General features: G+C 37.1%; 1 protein-coding gene across 1 annotated transcript in view; it reads right to left on the reverse strand.

Annotated features, from left to right (window-relative positions):
- Positions 1–5,117: 5,117 nt before the first annotated feature.
- The window catches only part of LOC139958718 (uncharacterized), a 30,772-nt gene continuing 14,303 nt past the window's right edge, over positions 5,118–21,586 (reverse strand). Inside the window, exons 2-3 of the mRNA XM_071956012.1 lie at positions 20,263–20,328; positions 5,118–6,304 (exon numbers count right to left, since the gene is read on the reverse strand). Coding sequence (XP_071812113.1) covers positions 6,086–6,304; positions 20,263–20,328 — 285 coding nt within the window. The 3' untranslated portion in view covers positions 5,118–6,085. The remainder of the gene's footprint in view (positions 6,305–20,262; positions 20,329–21,586) is intronic.

Consider the following 21,586-nt stretch of genomic DNA (forward strand, 5'->3'; position numbering starts at 1 on the left):
ATATGAGTGGGTGAATTTCTAACTATTCTGTGATATTTCCACTTCCTCTTTCTCCGCCATTTTAACTAAGCTTGAAGGATAACACATGGAAAAATAATCACACGCTTATGGCCTTTTTTCGTTTGGAGAACTGAGAAAAAATTTATTGCATATGGGAAAAAATGTACTCCAGAAAAAAAGTACATATATTAAATATATGTGTATATTATTAAGCATAAATATAGACCCCACTGATGATAATAAATCAAATTATGAAATAAAAATGATATTAATCGAAGCTCAAATTAATACAGAGATTTACTGCAGATGCTTTTTAGCATAAATCAAGCGATCCAACCAGTAGGCATAATGATAAACAGATTCCTCAAATGCCACATTTACTGAGAGGCTAACAGCACAGAGACCATGGTAATCCAGTTAGTCCTAAATGAACGCTTTTTATTGAAAGATACGGCACTTGAACGGTACGTTTCTATCCATAACATTAACCCATTTAATTGTGTTTGTCACGTGGCCCGGAACTTAATACCTAACAGAGCCTGACAAAGAGAGTATATACTTGTTCATCCATAACAGATGACCACAGACACTATATCGGAACGTATTTTAACATATTGATTGATGGATAAAGGCAAATGGCTGTGAAACTATTCATTTTATATATATATAGCCTATATATATATATATAGCCTGTATGAATATATAATCTATTGTATACCCATAGCAGGCTTCTGTTCCAGCGACTTTTTCTTTCAAATACCAATTGTTTTATCACATGTGTATGTATTGATTTAAAGGGATATTCCTCATAGCATTTCGTACCCCAAATATGTTCATTTTTTTCCCTTCAAAATTGGTTACATTCTATCTACCATATGTCTAGCTAGGAATAATATACAGAAATAGGGCCTATACAACTAACAGTGTGGAGTGTCTTCCTGTACAATATCATTTGGGGGCAGGGGTGGGGGTGAGGGCACAGGGAATGTCCCTTTAAGACTGATTTTTTTAAAATTAGGTTTGTACCAATGACATAAGATGAACCTGTATCATAGGAAAATACATCAATAAAATGCTGTCGATGTTCCTCGGAAATAAATAAAACCAAAAAATGGGTATTTTTTCACTATAAATTTATATAGGCCTCCTGCAAGTCCTAGCTGGATCAGTACCTTGTGTCGTTGGGTAAGCCACTATAATCCCATTTGTCTCTCTTCACCCAAGTGCATGTATAAATGTGGACCTGCACGCTTGAGTAAGTCTTTCAGGTATGCATAGTGTTGCACCCTATAGGGCCCGGTGAGTGAAAGATTTTAAGTTTTGCACACTGGGTTGAGTGGGAATGACCGGTTACCAGTGACTAATGGTTAACTAGTGAGAGAAGGTCTTGATGTATGGCAATCAACATGGACAAATTTGCCACTTACCTCTTAACTGGTAAATACATGAACGCAAGACTTGACCATATGCTGCTTAATCTCCAAAAACTCCCCAAAATTATTTATAATATTTCAACACCTGCAATAGCAGATGATGATAGACCACACACGTATTTTGCATTTAAGAGTCAGGGCTGAAAGTTATCACTGTGATTTATTGATATCATAGCTAATCACCAGCGTGAGAGCATGATGAATCATATTTAGTTAACAGTTTAAGAATTTATCTATTACAGTAGTATTATTAAAATATTTATGGAATAACGACCTCCCTTTACTAGTAGCTTAAGTTGATCCCCTAAACATAGCATCAGTTGTCCATAACTCATTTGTTTATGGCTATTGCTTATAGAGCTTGAGACCCAGACTTAAATCTTGGTGAAGGCTGGAAAGTTTTCTCACTGTTCTAGATTTTCCGACTCATTGCCGTTGCATATAGACACACGTATATGTTTATTCATATTATAACACAACGAAAGTATGATGTTAGATAAGTACTTATCTAGCGTCATACTTGGATTGTGTTACATTTTGTCTTTTTCATTCCACTGCCAAGTATTGTATTTATATACATGTATTTGTTTATATATATATATATATATATATATATATATATATATATATATATATATATATATACATGTATATGTATATATATATATATTTATATATATATGTATGTATGTATGTATATATATATATATATATATGGACATATATATCTATCTATATATATCTATAAATATCTATATATATGTATTCATATATATGTACATATATATCTATATCTATCTATATATATATATGTACATATAGGAGGCATGTAAACTCATTTACATTCACTGTTTCAACACAGATTTATCCTGACGATGGAAATTTTCCATGATTAGGTTTCACTTCCCCTCTCGTATTTCACATACTACAGAGCTCCTTACTGTTACATTTCACTAAGTAGAGTATACATAATTATTATGGATTCAATTTTGTAGCCAGCTACCTCTAAATCACAGATCACCCAGGCAATCTGACAGTTCCTTACAAAGACGAGTATCTTCGAGTCTGTCGCCTCAGAATTATTTTTGTCTTTTTCACACTGGAGAAAGCAGTATAAAAATAATGCAGCCGTCTACCTAATATTAGACCCACAAAGAGCTTGATCAAGATAAAGTTTTGAAGCACTACTCAAACAGAGCGACTTAAACGAATCTGCTTCACATTGCAGCGATGAAAAACATTTGATGTGTGATCTCGTTTTTTATGCTGTTTTGCCTAATTCAATAACACAAACAAACAATAAAGCAAAATTTTCAAATAATAGCTAACATTTCTCGTTTTCTTATACCGCATGGCAATCTCTGAAATTGGCAATCTCTCTTTAACATTATGTTAAAAGATCAGAGTTATGTCTGTTTTCTCTCTTTGTCAATGTCTTTTACTGTTTGCCAGTCATCCTTCAAGAACTTAACCTTCTTCAAATTCATTTCTGGAAATTTGAAAACATTAAAAAAAAAAATCAACACTTTATTTCGCATGAATAAATACAACTTTATTACATGTTTGACGTCATCATGACTGTGTTTATGATTGAAGAAATGAGATTCTGGGACAACAAAATCTGAAACCTCCAATGACTTAATTCATTCATAGGTTTAGAGAAGGTCTTACACTAAAGATACATACATACATACCTAGGTGAGAAGAGACAATTGTGTGTGTTTGCATACACTATATCCTACTGGTGAGAAAAGAGGGATAACAATTTTTTTTAAATAAAATTTAAAAAAAAACAGCTCAGAAATGAATGGTGATCTACATCGTACCTTATTAATTTATATTTCTGCTGTTCGATAGAAATTTTAAAATGATCTGTAAATACTGCAACCAGTAAAATCCATTCTTTAATTCCAGAGATTAGACAAATCTCTCTCATAGGAATGTTTTTCCAAGTTGCGACTAAATAGGTACAATGCGCAGGTAATTACGGTCCTTCTCATTTGTTGACATGAAGAATATCCACCAATAGATTCTTTTATGCAAATTAAGCGTAGGTCTCTGTACTTTTTTATAGTCGTTAAATATACAATGAAAGCTATAGTTATTTTGCCTATATGTCAAAAATATGTTGCAACACGTAATTGAGAAAACCCATTACAGCTTGTTGTATGATCAAACTTTTATTAGTATGGGAAGCACAACATTTGCTGTGTTATATTATATTAGTTTAGGGTATTAATGCACTAAATGAATCACATAAATATACGACATTTCACTGAAACCCATTTTATCTGATACTGAAAGTGACCAAGATGAAAGATCTTTAACTAGAGACACAGAGTTATGTAACTAACGCTCTAACGTTAACAAAAAAGAAAAGAAAAGGAAATTGGCAAATTGTGCTCTTCTACATTTAAAGGGTATGAAGACTCGCGCACAAAGAAACGTCTCATGCCGGCAATCTGACCTAGTTTCGAATGAGGTGTAACAGAAGTGTGAGACACCACCATCGATCCCAGAAAATACACACACAGCTTGCTACCGTCGGTAATTAGACACTAGTGTACAGTCAATACATGCAGCTACGGTCAATACCCACAACACGGTGTACATAGCAGCGATGGACATCTCAGGTCTAGATAAAAGATAACAAGGTAGCCTATCACGTTTCATTATTGTCTGCATTTTGCAGCGACAAGAAGAAAACTTCACTTGCAAGCAACGGAAAGTTAACTTTTTCAGAGTGCGGCACGCGGTTTGGGTCTTCAACGCGAGTCTTCAATGCCTTTAAGCCATTTAAAACCAGGTTTTCTAGGTTCTGAGAGAGATTGTTTCAAGCTCTCAGAGAAGACATGCACGACAGAAGGGGACCATCTCTTTGAATGTATTTATCTGAGGTATTTATGCAAATAATTGTGTTCACAGCAATCAGCTGTATATCATTGACCTGTACAAGGAAGGGAATTAATAACAAAATGTTCCAACAATGTTGATATTAGTACTACAGTAACATGCACAGCATGTAGCCTTGATATTAATTATCCCCCAATCTGACATGGCTGTGAGCATATTATGAACATGAATATATATATATACAGTATATATATGTGCGTTATCCCATATTTCCCCGGCCACGATTTGACTCTGAACCTTGGGGGCTGTAGCCACCCTTGATCTCGGTCAACATTTCTTCAGGCTTGAACTTATGCAACCCTGAATACACTCCTATATGTTCTTACACATAGTACCATTCGCAGAAATTACACTAAATGTATAGGGTAACATACAAAACATCAGGACATATTGCTCTCAACCTGGTGGCCCTCAAAGATGTACAAAGATATATTTACATACATATTTGTCCACTTTCAATATTTCTTGAATATTTGGGGACAAGTCATGGATGAGCTAAACTGCTTTGCTTGGATAACCTATGATTGGTTTAATTTGTTGAATAAATAATTTTGACAAACACTATAATTGCTAGCTAGAACTACTAGAACCAGCAAACAACGACTTACCCTTTGTCTAATAAGTTAATTTAAGAGGTCTCTGCACGTTATTGGGTTTTATTTTGTTGCGTTAATTACGTTATACCATTGTGCAGCCTAACATAATCCTACCATGTTAAGTAATAGCAGATTGTCCTTCAACAAGACAGTCTGTAAACTCAATTACATTCCCTTTCTGTTTTGAGTATTAACAATTGTCCGTTTCTTTCCCATTCCTGTTCACAAAACTAGAGCTATTATTATCTTTAGAATCCTACTCAGCAAGCGACTTCAGCAGCTGCAGCGATAATTAAAAACAAGCCGCTCTGGAAACTTGGGAAATAATCAGAGAGTGTCAGACTCAAATTTGATCTCACCACTATAGTGCGGTAAAACGGAATCGATGCAGTATAGTTTAACGGCAGGGCCTGTGACCATGTGATCACAAAGATATTTCAACCTGGGCACACTATGCTCTCCTGAATCTTTGTTAAGCTGAAACTAGAACCAAGCAAAGTCTACAATATACCTGAACACCATTATCAGAGTATTAGTTTAAAGAGCGCTAGACCCATGATGAACAAAGACTAGTAATAAATCTCGGCAGTGAAAACGTTTTGTTTTATTCCACGAATCTTCTAATGTAGAAAGACAACATTGAACTGGTCAAACAGAGCCTTCCAATGTATTTATAATTTTCGTCCAACATTTACTTTTCCCACCAATATCATTGGGGGGGGGCAAGACATTTGACTGGGGCTCCTGCCCCCCACCCCACCCCCTTGGTTACAGCACTGCATGATGACATACCATAACTGCTCTGTTACCATTTCTGCAGGAACACACATTAATAAATACAGCAACAGGAGTCTTATTCCTTCAACCCCAACTACCAAGCCATTGTTATACCAACCACAAAACAGCCAGCCCCGAGTCAAAGCACAAAATACCATTTCAAATTACAAACACTAAAACCAGTTTCCTACGATAACAATTTAGTTACTCAACATCTACATAAACCAAACAGCATGTCAACAATGTCAAAACCCTTTCTTAGGCCACTTTCATACATTTTATTTATTTAGTTTTTATCCTTTTTCAATTGCTTTCTACTTTCACTAGTGTTACTTGGTTTAATATGACAAAAGATCAAAATATAATTTACAAAATATCCTCTGTTAAAGGAGGGCCACAGAGTGCGGCCACTCGTTGATCTTGGGTTAGTTGGACGATCTTGGCTCGGCAGAGTACACATCGTAATGGAAGCAGTCGTTGAGAGAGGGCGATCTGTATAGTTCTGACAAAGCACTTTCTGCATATGACTCTATGTCCACATGGGAAGGTGCATATGGCGGCCCTGTAGTTCATACAAACCACACACTGTCAAAGAAAAGAGAGGCAACTTTCAATTACAACATGATCTTACTCTTAAATCTCGTCAGTATTGGCCCCAAAATTATTTCACCAGACATACAAGTGTATGTACATATAATCTGACATTTAATTGTACTTACTAAAGAGACTATTCACCTCTTCTGCTGAAGCCTTTTTGAATTTAGCAATAGTCATTCAGGACAGTAGTTACTGACTTCAAGATCAATGACCATATTTTGACAATCTAGCAAATTTCTGGGATAATCATCATACAGATGATCGTAAAAGCAGCTCTTTGCATCATTTTAAGGCAAGATGCAGTGTTTACGTTTTCAACACATTGGATTGACAGAGACATTTCTAGCTCTTTTTTTTTTTCTAGACAGATTTGCCTTCATGACTAATACTGTATAAACTTACCATATATAAATTAACACAGTTACTGGAACAATATTTTAGATAATAAGATGGTATTTTGGTAAGCCTTTTAGTGTTTCTTCAAATCTTTTCCCCATAGCCCCTCCCACACCCCTCTCATTCCCCTTCAAACCCCTGTTATCCCTCACGACAGAAACTACCAATATGACGACAGCCTACTGTTTACTGCATGGTGTCTTCATGATGTGTACCAATGCAAATCGTGTTGCTTGGTTGCAATATATCCAGCCTATTGTTTATGGAAATTAATTCAGGTCGGCCTGTCATGCATCCATCTTGTAAATGATCGTAGACAAACAATTTAAATTTTAAGATCAGTCAAAACAGGGAAGACAAAAAGAACAGACAACATTCCAACACCGTGACCCTCTGCGCCTCTGAAGTATAATGCATGATTTTATCAGGGACATTCGGTTATCTATGATTTTGTCTGGCAACAGTTTTAGTTTTGATGCACTCATTCTCAACTTAAACATGAGCGAGCACATTCTCAAACTCCCTGGTATCTTAACTTTACGCTGAACAATTCCTGATGAATTATTCCATCAAATTTTCTCTCCTCTACCAACTCTTATCTCAAGCTTTAAGGAAGAGGATAAGCAAAGCATTCCCATTACCAAATCTGTTGAATAAATCACTTTATCGTTAACGTCAGTTCGGGACAAACATTTACTTTATCCTCATGCTCACGACAAAAGTGAAGTAGAAAATTTGTCCAGGAGCAAACGAATAAGTGCTTTGGAAGATCAAATTGTCCATTCATCTTTCAAACACAAGAGGAAATTATGGACGTCCATCGACGGTAAATTTTACTGAGAAAAACTATTCTGACGTACGTCTTAAAACGGCCTGGAAGAAACTTGAGTAACACACCTCTGGCCACAAACATTTGCAGCGGCCATTTTGAAAATAGGAATAGGGCTTTGGGAGAGTTTTGTGAAACCAGTTCTAGGAGGCAAGTCATCTCCATGAGAGAGCAGTATGACCAAAGAAATAGCACAAGAGATACCCCTGGGATTGATTTTTTTTTTTAAAGAATATATGGTACAACATATGAAATCAAAGATAGTTCCATAGCCTTCAGTAGACAGGTAATTCGATAAATATGATAATAACAGGCAGTGTTCCTAAGACTGAAGAAATATTAGATTATAACAATAATTTATTAAGTCAAAACTTGGATGCTGAAAAGGCCACAGCATCATACTGTACAACAAGGCTGTGTAGGACATGCATGATATATTGTACTCCACAGTTTCACCACACAAAGCAATGCTGGTCTACAGACATATAGGCCCATATCTAATGTTTGATATTGATCCATCCTAGCTGAGCAGGAACTTGCAGCTGCTGTGACAGCTTTTCCTTTTTGAAACAGTGCCTTGAGGCAAACTACACCAATGTGGGAGGGGGAAGGGGAGGAGGAAGGGGAGGGGTGGGAAGGAGGGGAGGGGTGATGTGAGTATGTGGGAACACTCATTTTGAGTAACTAACAGAATATCAGAATATGGCAGATGGAAGTGTGTCTATGGGATTGAATAAAAGTAATACATTCTCTCTCTCTCTCTCTCCCCTCCCCAACCCCCCCCCCCCCCCAAATAAGGTAGTGCAATCGGAGGCCACATAGACAAGTAATTCAGGAGTAAAGTAAACATGGAGGGTGTCTTAGATTGATGGATTGCAATCTTACTTTGGGAACATATCGCTGATCATACAATTAACTAAACATTGTTAGTACTGCCCCCGAACCTGTTGGTGATAAGCAGCCGTGTTCAAACTTCAGTAATTAGATCAGTAATGAAGCAATTAACATCCACGCAGAAAGGATCTCAGATCTAGCTCTCACTGCATGAGAGAGTTAATTGTTTACTAGTCAATTACTCTTACTCGAATATCGGAGAATAATTGTTGGACTGTGAGGGGTAGACCCTACAGGAAAGCACCCTTGGAAACAAGTTACATTAACACACCGTGTACGCTGAAGACTCGCAGGCAAGTTCGCCGACGGGCCTCAAGATCGGGAAATCATTAACGATGTTTTATCGTCTCCTTCACGAATAAAGCACGCACTAGCCGTTGCACTTGGAAATGTTGCACTGACGAATGACCCAATTAATAACTCGTTTAGGGGCTCGAGATGTGATTTTATCCAGAAGTCGATGTCTTTATTCGTAATCTAATGCTACCCCATCGGAGGTATTTCCATCGGGTATCGCGGAATATGGATATCATCAAGTAGCTGGAGAGGATCCCCGACGGGCATCCCCTGGGAGTATTGATCTTCTCGCTCCGCATTTTATCTACTTGAGTGAGCGTTGATAAAAAATGCACTCAGGCATCGAGAGCTGCAAGAGTGAAAACAAAGCACTGACCACAAGGTAAATCAACCTTACCAATTATTAAATTTTTCTTTTTCTTGCCAAAAAACAAAAAAAATCGGGACAAAACTTTGGGTGAGAAAATAAGATTTCTGAGAATGATTTCTGCATGTGACAGTAATTTGATAGTTAGGGTCATATAATGAAGTAAGATTAAAATTAAGGGTATTGATGCCAAAGGAACTAATTATGACTTTTTTTCTTTCTTTGTATGAAACTGCAAGATTGAAAATGAAATGAGCACTGACCACAAGGTAAATCAACCTAAGTAGCAGTTATTAATATTCCTTTATTTTTTTCTTCAAAAATCGGGACCAAATTTGAATGAGAAAATAATGAGAATAGTTTTATAATTAGGTTACAGAATGAATTTATGTTAAGGGGTAATGATGCCAAATGAACTACTCGTGACTTTGCTTCTTTGTGTGAGACTTTTTTTAATTTAGTTTTCAAGGAGGAAGGAGGAGGTAAAGAAGAAACTAATTGTTCAAATATTTTAGTCTGATTAGATTGCTTTTTTTTCAGTATTTCATCAAAAGTGTAAATTTACCAAAATAGAATAAGAATGAAAAATTCCCATCCGAAAATACAATATGATAAACAATGGAAGAAAAATGCATGATATTAACAGCTCGTTTCAAGGTTTGATTCCCAATGCAATGGGTTTTTTTTTTATAGGATGCAGAATTACCCTTTGGTAACATACTGTTTTACAATGACCGTTCTTCAATTTTGTGCTTTAATGTTTGATAATGTCATGTCTCTGTGTATGTTTCTTAACATGGTAACTGATCGAGTCATATCTTGATTCTTACTGTACTGTAAGGCAGTTCTAATAAATACCACAAGAAAAAATTTCATGTTGACTTGATCTTCTAGTCGATGGATCAAGAGGTTCAGTTATGACGATCTCCGTAGAAGAACTGAAATTAGTAAGTGTAAGGATGGTTGAAATGTAACACTAAAAAATGTACAAGAGAAAGGTGTGCAGCTTTTATGTACAGGGGTACCAGTAACATTGAAAACTAGAGCAGCAATGTGGCAGTATATCAACAATTTTAAGTTCTACTCTGGAATCAGTTTTATTCAATAGCAGTGATCAGTTTACTGACAACTAAAGATTGCATAGAGAGGCCATGTCAGATCGGAAAGAGGGACCATGTCCAATCGGACGGAGGGACCATGTCCTATCGGAAGAGGGACCATGTCCGATCGGATACAGGGACAAGGTCTGATAGGATACAGGGACCAGGTCTGATCTGATAGAGGGACCAGGTCTGATCGGAAAGAGGGACAATGTCCGATCGGAAGAGGGACTATGTCCGATCGGATGGAGGGACCATGTCCGATCAGATGGAGGGAGCATGTCCGATCGGATCGGATCGAGGGACCATATCCGATCGGATAGAGGGACAATGTCCGATCGGGAGATGATCAATACACTCGGTGTGAATAGAACATGACCTGTTGGTGACTTTCTGGTGATCACGCTCAATTTGTCTCAAAAGGATTATATTATACCCTGTTTGAAAGAAAACATGAACTGTCACCATAGATGTTGAGAGCCAGGGGATGATGATGTCACCAAACCATTTTCTGAAGTCGGCCATTTTGTTTTACATTTATCTTTATCTTATGGAATGAGAACATTTTTGTCTAACTTAATAAGGCTCCATAGTTGACCACAGCCTGGGCACTAATTGATACCTGATAACCCCCTCTTAATTGTCAGTCTGTCTGACCTGATTGTCACACAACACAACAATTTACCAATAAAGAGTGCACAAAAATATAAATCTGACAAAGTATTTATTCATGATGAAATAGTTGCCTTTTCCATCAATTTGAACTGTAGAAATATAACTATAAAATCACTTCCATATATACTTAAAATGACAGTACTGAGGAATGGTAAGTTTGACTAAAACAAGTGTATTAATAATCAGTGCACAGAGCCATTAATTCACAGCTGTTTGCTTCATGTTCATATCCATAACACAATGTGACAATTTCAACTATCAATATCTCTATGACCAATGCAATGTGTGGAATGTATGTAACTTTCAACACAATGCTTTGTATATGTTCCTCTTCAGTCTTTTAACCGCCAAAAATTAAATTTTTACCACAACTTTCCTTTGAAAAGTTCTCCGACAAAGTTTGACATAGTTCAACAAGAGGGCATAAGAAAAGCTGGCAGAAGAAAAGAAAGCTAAGCTTTGCCATCCACAATGACCCCAACGTCTCATGCATATATGATATCTGGTAGATGTTACTTCAACAAGAAATGATACATATTCCTTATGCTAAGTGCAGTGATTATCTTTCTTTTCACATTTTAATACACACACACACACACACACACATTTTTATCATATAATCACACAATATACTAAACAGATCTGAATAATTTGTTCCTGCAGCTTATGTATTCAGCTAAGTATTCCTGTTTCTTGTTTGATGTATTCCATATGCACTCAGATATCTCATCATGTAGATTTCCCAGCTGATTTCAATTAGTTCTATGTTGTAGATGATAATATATTCCATTTTTTTTGATATCATCATGTTCAGGCATTTATACTTCTATCTGCTACCATGCAGCCTCAAGCAATGTCATTGATGGCGCTCTGACATCAGTAGGTTGCTACGGCTACTAAATCTATCGATGCGAGTGCATGCTTAGTATCACTGCAGGATATTAAGCGTTGTTGCCAAAAGTTAATGTACTATAGTTATAAAAAACTTTTTAAATTAATGTTCTAGATGGTTGTAGTTCCAAAATTGAATTGTAATAAAAAAAAAAATATGCAGAACATCAAAAAATCACATTTTCTAGGGAGGAAATATATATGCTGTGAGTGTGGTATAAAGGGAAATGCTATTTACTAAATGAAAAACAATATTAAAAATAATACACAGTAGTACACAAAATAATCTCAACAGCATATTCATAGCAGAACACTTTGGTCTTTAGAAAACTTTTTATTCTGGTCACACAATACGATTTCACTTTAGACTTTCAAGTTAATATCAAAACAAAAGTTACCTTTTTAAAAGAAGCACTATAGGTAAGATATGGGCTGAATGATGATACACATAATCATTACCAAGCAGTAATTAATTTGGTATCACATTGCAAACTGCTATGCAAAATATCAAATTGATATCCAAGTGACAAAGATTGCATAGCCATTTTGTACACAGAGAACATAGTATTTTAGAAGACAAAATCCAGAACCTGTGAAAACTGCCCCACAAAATTAAGAACAATAATTTATTCCCTGATTACTAAAATTATGATAAATTTTCAAGAGCATCTGAACTAGTGTGAGAGTCAAACATTTGTTTGTAAATATAACCAGATTCCAATTCAATTGATTCTTGCAAACATTCATGAAACATTATTAAACATTCACTTAATCTTGAAACTCTCACCAATGATAATTTCCAAAAATAACCGATCAGATCACTATTGCATGAAACAAAACCACTGCTGAAAGTTCATTTTCTAATCAACAACAGCTCTGAAGTTAAGAGATATAAGGGGAAGGGAAATGAGAGGGAGGGGAAGGAGGGGTATAGGTATGAGTAGGACGGGAGCTGGGTGGGGGAGGCAGGATATTTTAACTCCACACACATACTGTTATAAAGTGTTGTATTGTATATGTCAGAGTACTCTCTCCTTACTAGGTTTTATTGCAAATTTACAACGATCCCATCAATATACCTGACCTATGAAACATGAAAACGAAAGCTGACCAACACGAAACTAATATTGGTGGAAGAGGTCACACATGCATAGTATGTAAAACGAATACATTTAGCCGGAAGATGGGTTGCAAGTTTCAGTTGTATATACTAATAATTAGTTCTACCTTTTGCTGATGAGGCAACTGGTCTCTCTTTTGAAAAACAAGAGGTTGTCGGATTATACACACACACTCTTGATTTGGTCCTTCTTCCAAATCAGCGATATTTACACCAGTATCATTTACGTTCATCATTTCTTTAGTTTCAAGCTGCTTAAAGGTACACTGTATCCCACATTTTTGTATAACTATTCATACTTATTATGTTAAGCGAAGATGGTTGAAATAAAGTTTTTTCAAATCAATCAGTATCATTTGATGATACTGTGCAAATGACTGATCGTTTGTGAAATTTAGGGTTTCTTTTTACGTCATGTGTGGGTGTGAAATCCATCAATCTATCAACAAGAGTTGCTATAGTAATAAGACATCAAGATATGGATTTAAAGTCTGTATAGAATATGGTTGCTAAGGGGGACACATGAATCAATATTGATCCCTGTCTAGACTATAGTAACCAGGTGGTCGTATTTGATTATTAGACAAAATACACCATCATGACTGTAGTATCGATCAATAGAATTGAAAAGAAAAACAAGAAAGCTAACAGTTTCATCAGTATTAATCATCAGATGTATGTCTATTAGGTCCAGTAATTTGTACAAGAAAAGAGAAAAAGACCACAAACTACATGTTCAATTGATTACAAGAACATACTTTTCCTAGTAAATTAAATTTTCTATTAAAATAAAGAGCAGTGCTACTTCAATCCCTCCATATATGGTTATATTTATAAATACACAGCATATATCCTCATCTACCCATCTCACAGAAATACCTTAAACTATACATGATGCATTTATACGACAATGCAGCCAAAATATAATTACGTAAGTAAAATTTCTGCACAGCCAGCTCTCTTTTTCTTTAAATCAATCTTTTGCTTTCTGTTAACCAATTGTTATTGCGACCCCCACTTCAATCCCGTGTTACAGCAGCCACAGACGTTTCTTTAGTTCCTTAAATATTCCAGCTCCTTCGTAACGTTTATGATTGCAGCGGCGGTCTCCATCATTACAGTATCAGATGTGACCAAATTTCTCTCTTTCTTTCCTGCATGTACCAAATCAATAATCTTCCCTTCGGGCTATCACCACCGGAGAGAGTTTCTTTTTCTTTCTTGTCTTTTAGCAAATATGGAAATGCATTAGTAACCGATGAGTCTGAATGGGGACTTTGAAGCCGTGCAGAATCTGTACGATCGGTATGAAATACAACGGGTTCACCGTCTTCGAAACCAGATAGCTATACATATATACGTGTGAACGACGGTTCTTCGCTTTTCTTTTCAATGTAAGCACGGGGAAACCTTTCGGGCAGATTTTATTTGTTCTCCAATACTGGAGAGTGGTTTCGGAGAGCGACTGTAAATAAGAAGCATCTTGTGATGACGGATATAGTTGCAAATAATGTAACAGCTCTGAGGAGGAATCTATCGAATGGCGTGAATCATGGCTTATGCTGCTGCTCTTGAGGTGAAGTGAACCCCCCCCCCCCCAATAACCCACAAAGAAAGAAAGAAAAAAACTAGGTTTGTGAGAGACCTGTATCTATAGATGCCAAGTGGAGAGGAAACAAGTTGATCACATTTATAAAGGCAAGGAAGCGTTGAGGTTTGACCAAGTGTATAAAACAATTAAATGATAAATCTAGTTTGCCCCTAAACAGAGGTTAACCAGTTAAAGCTCACAGGGGGACTGCATCATCACCCATGGAGTAGTTAATTGGATCAGTGGATATAGATTGCATAATCTTTAGGAAAGGTTGAAAATGGATGATGGGAAATGTAACAAAGTGTTATGTTTGCAATTCATCTTATCAAGTTTAGGTGATTTTTACTTCTGTTTACTTCCCTTATCTTCATCATGATTAACTATTCAATTTTAAACATGGACTAACATATCTACCCATCCTCTGAGACTAGTGACATACACAAAGAGAGGGAGGGGGGGGGGGGAGAGGGAGGAGGATTGGTGGAGCCATGAACCCTGTTACCCGCCATCATCAGTCGCGGAAAACTGGTTTAGTCGTGGGATTTTTTACATTCTGTAGGGGAACTATAAATACCACCGCTGTGAGTGTAAAATCCCCTTTCAATCTCACACGAGAAATCAAGAGTATTAATTAGCACAACCTTGTGTTTAGGGCTAATTACCTAACTTATAGTTTACAGATGCCCCAGAATGCACCTTGTGACGTCTAACTCTTCAACCTTTTTGGAGGGAAGAACCCACAAACCCCCTTCCATGGGAGTTGCTGTCAATCACCCAAGGGCAAGCCTCCCATTCCCGACTCCTTCAACTTCTGGCCCTTCCATAAAAGTTCAGCTCTTACTGTACCTAAATCAGACACCTGGGAAAAATATTGATTTGGCTCCCTACCTTTGAAATCCTGTTCACACCACTGTCTGAGCTGCCTAAATACATTTTCCCATACCTGATATCACAATACCGCTATGACAGGGATGTGCCCAGGATTTCCTGAGTGCCGGGTATACTGATCGCCGTCCTTGGGGAGGGGTCTTAGGGGGAGGGGGTGGGTGTCCCCCTCCCCTTTGAGAAATGTTTCAATTTTTGAAGGTGCTCAGATGCCAAATACTGGCACTTGTGTAGCTTTTTAAGCACATACACAATTACTAGTTTTGCTAACAACTTTCATTTTTTTATTTTTTTTTTAGTGAAGTATATTACGTAGCCTACCTGGTAAAAGTTATTAGTTTGTTTCAAAGAGATTTTACAAGGGACCGATTGAGAGCCGTAAGTAATGTTTCTCGCATGCGTCACTGATGCAATATTAGTCTGTATGATTTTGGCATAGGCTAGGCCCAATTTACGTTGAATATATGGTTAGGAATGTCAGGATTTTAGATGAAAATAGTGCTGGGCGGGATTCACGATTTTCAAGATACTGCTGAGCAGTAATTTTTAATGCTGGGCGGGGCCACCCAGTGCCGCCCAGCATGGGCACATCCCTGCTATGATATGAGACATGATGTCTGTTATATCACGATATATGATATTGCATATAAAACATCGATGTTTGCCTGTGCTGTAGTACATACAGAAGATTGTTGCTATGGAGAAGTTTTCATTTTGTTGAGTCATCATTAAATTTTTATCCTTTCACTTTAAAATACATTTTCCAGACGTACTGTATGGAGAAGAAATGTCACATAACCTCACATTGTTATATACTGCAGTTATAGGTCACTTCCATGACCTGTCATTGACATCTCACTAGACCGGAGATAGTACTTTTGATTGCGAAACCAAATCTCCTTCTTTTTTAATATTAGAATTGTGCTGGTAGGAATAATAAGATATATTCTTTGGCATCTTTGCAAAACTGAAAGCTACAGTATAGGACTCAAAGCCACTAAAAGCAAATGTATCAAACACTGATGGAAACATATTGTGTACATCTAAAACTTTAAAATATCCCTGAGGTGGCCAAATACCTAGATAACATCAGAATTGACTTACAATAGAGTGCCAATTGTAAAAGGGGGTTTTAGAGAGAAAATCAATTATAATATTCCATTTAGACTAATAGACTATTAAAGTCGACTAGCTATTAGGCCAAGGTACCTTTTAATACCTTAGTTGTTCAACAACATAATCCAAATGATCATTTGAAATTCATCTATCGAAGTGGCTGAACTAACATATTAGATAAGATAAACTTCATTAAACACCACAATGGGGAAGTTAAATGCTCGCATGAAAGAGTAAACAATTTTCCAAATGAAACAATAAAATTACAAAAACACATGTACAAACAATCCTAAAACAGTACAATGGACAAAGGCAAGAGACCAGAACAGTTTTATCAAAAGGAACCAATCAGGCAAGCTCTAACGATTGAAGTTTAGGTTATGAAGTTTCATACATTGTGGAATAATTGAGGCTTGTCGATTTGTACTAGCCTAATGGCAACCGCATCCTACCACTTTGATGGATCAACCCTCTGTCCAGAAGCATGCGAAGGGGGACACGCATAATCTTGTCTAGGTTAAAGGCATTGGAGACTCGCCCCAAACAGCGTGCCGCCCTCTGAAAAAGGTAACTTTCCGTTGTTTGCAAGTGAAGTTTTCTTCTTGTTGCTACAAAATGCAGACAGTAATGAAACGTGAATACCTTGTTATCTTTTATCTAGACCTGAGATGTCCATCGCTGCTATATGTACACTGTGGTGTGGGTAATGACCGTAGCTGCATGTATTGACTGTACACTAGTGTCTTATTACCGATGGTAGCAAGCTGTGTGTGTATTTTCTGGGATCAATGGTGGTGTCTAACACTTCTGTTACACCTCATTCTAAACTAGGACAGATTACCGGCATCAGAAGTTTCTTTGTGCGCGAGTCTTCACTCCCTTTAACCTCTAGAAGCTGTTGGTAGGACGAGGCCAATGTTGACTGAGTTTGCCCAATCACACAACTTGCCAGGTCTAATAATGGCTTCAATACGATGTTCAACTTCTTTACTAGGATTCCGACTCCATGATACCAAATTATATTGCCATACCCCACAAATTACAGAGTCATAAAACATGGCAAGAATATTAAATATTATTAACGTTCAATTTTTTTCATCATGCACAGACAATACATCCTAGAGTTGAGTTCTTCAATAAAACATCTATGTTGCGCAACATATGAGTGCTCATGCAAGGAAAGCTGTTTATCTACCACCATCCCGAGATACTTATACTGTAATTACCCACCTTTTCAACGATATTTCCCATTATAATAACTTTGATTGAAACATTCATGGACTTCCAAAAATCAATCACCATTTCTTTTGTCCTATTAACATTAAGTTCTAAACAGTTTCGTCCACAATTGGTCACAAAATCATTGATCTGATCCATGTTACTGTAGTATCATCATCTTTTGTTAGTGAACCCAGCAAGGCAGTATCATCTGCACATTTGACCAATACGCTGGTTTCATCATTTGACCCTGCATCCGATGTGTACAGAGTGAATAAATAGTCATGATTTCTTTGTTCATATTGCAAGTTTTGATTCTACATTTTAAGGGTTTAATTTTGAACTGGAAGCCGGTAATTGTTGCTAAATAAACAGATTTTCAACGCAATACTTTTCTGTAATGCCTCCCGCAGATCTTTATGATATCATATAGTACATGTATAGGACCTTTTTTTGAAGGATAATTATAGTATTTCAACATAACAGATGGACAATGTACATGTAAATTTAATTGTTTTAATATTTTGTCATGTATCTTTCAATTTTTGACATTGAAGTACATTATAATATTTCATTGCTACTCGAACTTTGTGGTATATGCACATGAATTTGAATATTTACAAGACTAGAATTCCTTGTCAAATTAATAAGAGGAGCTATTTGCTTTCCACTCTCTCGTATGTGTTTTTTTATTTCAATTTGTGGTTATATATAACTACAGTAGGATAGATGCATTTTAATTACAAAAACAGCATTTTACCTACTGTACACACCATAATGCACTTTCTGACTATACTGTTAGTAAACGACAAAGATTAATTGATTTTTTGTCCTAGCAGGTGTTGTCATTTCCGAAACAGATGCGGTGAAAGTTAACCATCACACAAAGGAAAGATAGCCTTGATTGCAGATTCAGTTTTTTTTAAATGACGCCAAAGTGTGGCTTGAAAAAGATATAATAACCTCATGAATTTAAAGCATCTAATGCATTTTACTTTGCAGACAGTATTCAGAATAAAGGAATGATATTAAAATATTTGGCTAGTTTCCATAATGTTTATAAGAAGCAATGCTTCATTGAGATCTATGGGAAGATGGCTTGATTGTATCAATACAGGGGATGGAAGATGGGAGGGGGAGGATGGGAGAGGGAGGATGGGAGGAGAGGTTGGGTGAGATTGAGAGGCTTCACTTTTATGCATGTAATGAGTAGTGTACTTTGATTAAAATAACTTCAACCAATTTAGAGATGGACTCGGAGATCAGGGCAGAAGGGATTATACTGCTGACCCCTCAAGGATATATACTGACATAAATATTGAAGGAAACGAACAAGTACTGTACATAGCGACTGTTTTTCTGTAATCTGCACAAGATTACTTTTACGACCAATAATGCACATACGTAGCCCATTGGATATCTGTGCCCATGCTATTTATTGTATAAAGCATTATATCCAACACACAGTATAGTCCCTTCATGACATATCCTGTTCACAAAGCTAAGCGGAATCGCGTGCAAACACACACACACGCCATCACAATCGCATATGAAGTCCTGCTGCTAAGTAGCGACGGAACCCAAATGTTGGACAACTTTGTGAAAAAAAATTGCAGCTGTACCCACTGGCATTGTCTGTGGACAGTTGGACTAGCTATACATAGCATGTTATTCATGATTTTGTGACTATTTATCTTTGTTGTTTAGACAATTTCATTTCACTGAATTTTAGTACCAACTTTGACATATTTGTTCCTTAAGAGGTATTTGTTTGTCTACAGGAAGTTTAATGTGTCACTATCATATCAATTGAACATGTAAGCGTGCTTTATGCTCGCTAGGAATTACTTCACATCAACTCTGCTGCTATCAAATATGCTTCTTGAGACACGTTCCCCTCCGCCTACCACCACTTTCATTCCCCTTCCGCAGCAGAGAACAAGCCGTTTGGGTCAAAAACACACAAAGGAGGGGGAGGGGGGTGGGGGAATATTGAGACTCCAGTTCTTTGTCCTAGTAATGTTTTGAACTCTGGGACATCTTGGAATAATATGAAAGGCTGTGGAGCCCTCTACAAGAATGGATTCGGAAAATTCTTGCAAATTTTAGTCAGCTCAAAGCTGGGAATAGAATTAATGACCTTTATGACCCTTTACAGTAAACTTAAAAGCTGCTAACTAAACTTGTACAATATCTGAGGCCATAAAAGTGCTGTAAAATTTTTACGAGTTGAACTTTTTGTTGGTAAGAACCTGTTGTACGGGGGATAACTAGAATCAGCTAATTAAACTGTACAAGTGTGAGTCATAAATTTAGCTCAAATAACAGACATTTGAACTCATAGTGGTGTATCATTAAATATGAACACATCCCTTCCTCCGGTCCCCTCCCTCCCTACCCCCCGGTCCCCTCCCTCCCTACCCCCCGGTCCCCTCCCTCTCTACCCACCATTCTTCTTCATGATTGATAGGCTGTCTGCCAACCAGCTTCTGATGAAAAGACTTCTGGAAAATACACTTCCAAAACAAGTGGTCTCAGGGTACATTTATGGTAAAATATCTTACCTCGTGTTCTTTGCATATTACTGGTTCAGAAAGATCATATTTGTCAAGTTTTCGAAGTAACTTCTCCTGAAAAAGAGAAAAAATAGTGAAATTGCCATGTAAATACATGAGATAATAAAACTACTTGTTGTACATGCATGAATCAAAATGAAGTGGCAAAAATTAAAACCAAGGAAGTGGGCTGGGGTAGGGGGAGGGAGTATGCAATCCTCCAAGATCAAGTATTTACACATGTACACATGGTGGCATATTCCATACCAATCATCCTGTGTGTTCTCCCCTCCACCCAGGGCCGGATTTACCAATGGGCAACGTGGGCAGCTGCCCACGGGCCTCCACAACAAGGGGCCTCCACATACTTCATGAAAAAATATATATATATAAGGGGAAATTTGAAGAAAAAAAATTAAATGTAGGCTGACAAATATCATCAATCAAAATCATATTGTGCGTGGCTTACGCCATGCATACGCTTGAAGTCATATTCAATTTTAATTGTATCTCTTTGTGAATGGTAGAAACAGCTAAGTGGTTGTTTTCCCGTTATTGCAAATCACACGTCGACAGACAAACATGATTGGCCTAATATCCAAAGTCATCAATCTCAACGTCTATTTTCTTTAGAACTAGGTTAATGGTTTTGGTTGAAACATTTCAGTACACCCTGACAGTGCGCCTGTCATCACCTCCCGCTAGGTTTCAGACAGGTATTGCTAATTGATTCTTTTCATGTGCAATGATGACGTCATGATAGGCTCAGTCATCTGACCTTGATGAGTATTGAATATGACATTCTCAGAGAGACTGACTTCGACAAATTGATCCAAGATTTTGCAAGGGTCAAGTCTCGAAAACTGCCTGGTCTGTAAATATACGTACTGTAAGTATTATATCCATGTTTATATGATTGATCATGATTGCTCGTTCGTACTGAGAGTGAGAGAGGTTGTAGCAACCTTTTTACTTTTACTGAAAATTTTGCAGGCAAACAGGCCTACATACCGTAATGAAAATTCTTCAGAAATCACAAAATTTTCTTCAGAAATCACAAAATACTGCACCATTTCGCATCCAAGAACCCTTAATTATTGGAAAAAATCCAATACCCCTCCCCTTACACACCTCCCCCAGGACGGCGATCACTGGAGGGGGGGCCTCCACCACTGAAGGTTGCCCACGGGCCTCCACTTGTCTAAATCCGGCCCTGCCTCCACCCCCTCCCCCCTAGAGAAGTGCCAAAGAATATTCTTTGGCACTTTTCTAGGTATCTCAGGCCACTTTCCAGAATTTATAGAAATTTTTATAAAATGGACGAACGAACACA

The sequence above is a fragment of the Apostichopus japonicus genome, chromosome 18 (genome assembly GCF_037975245.1).
Source record: "Apostichopus japonicus isolate 1M-3 chromosome 18, ASM3797524v1, whole genome shotgun sequence".
In the NCBI taxonomy this organism is placed as follows: Eukaryota; Metazoa; Echinodermata; class Holothuroidea; order Aspidochirotida; family Stichopodidae; genus Apostichopus; species Apostichopus japonicus.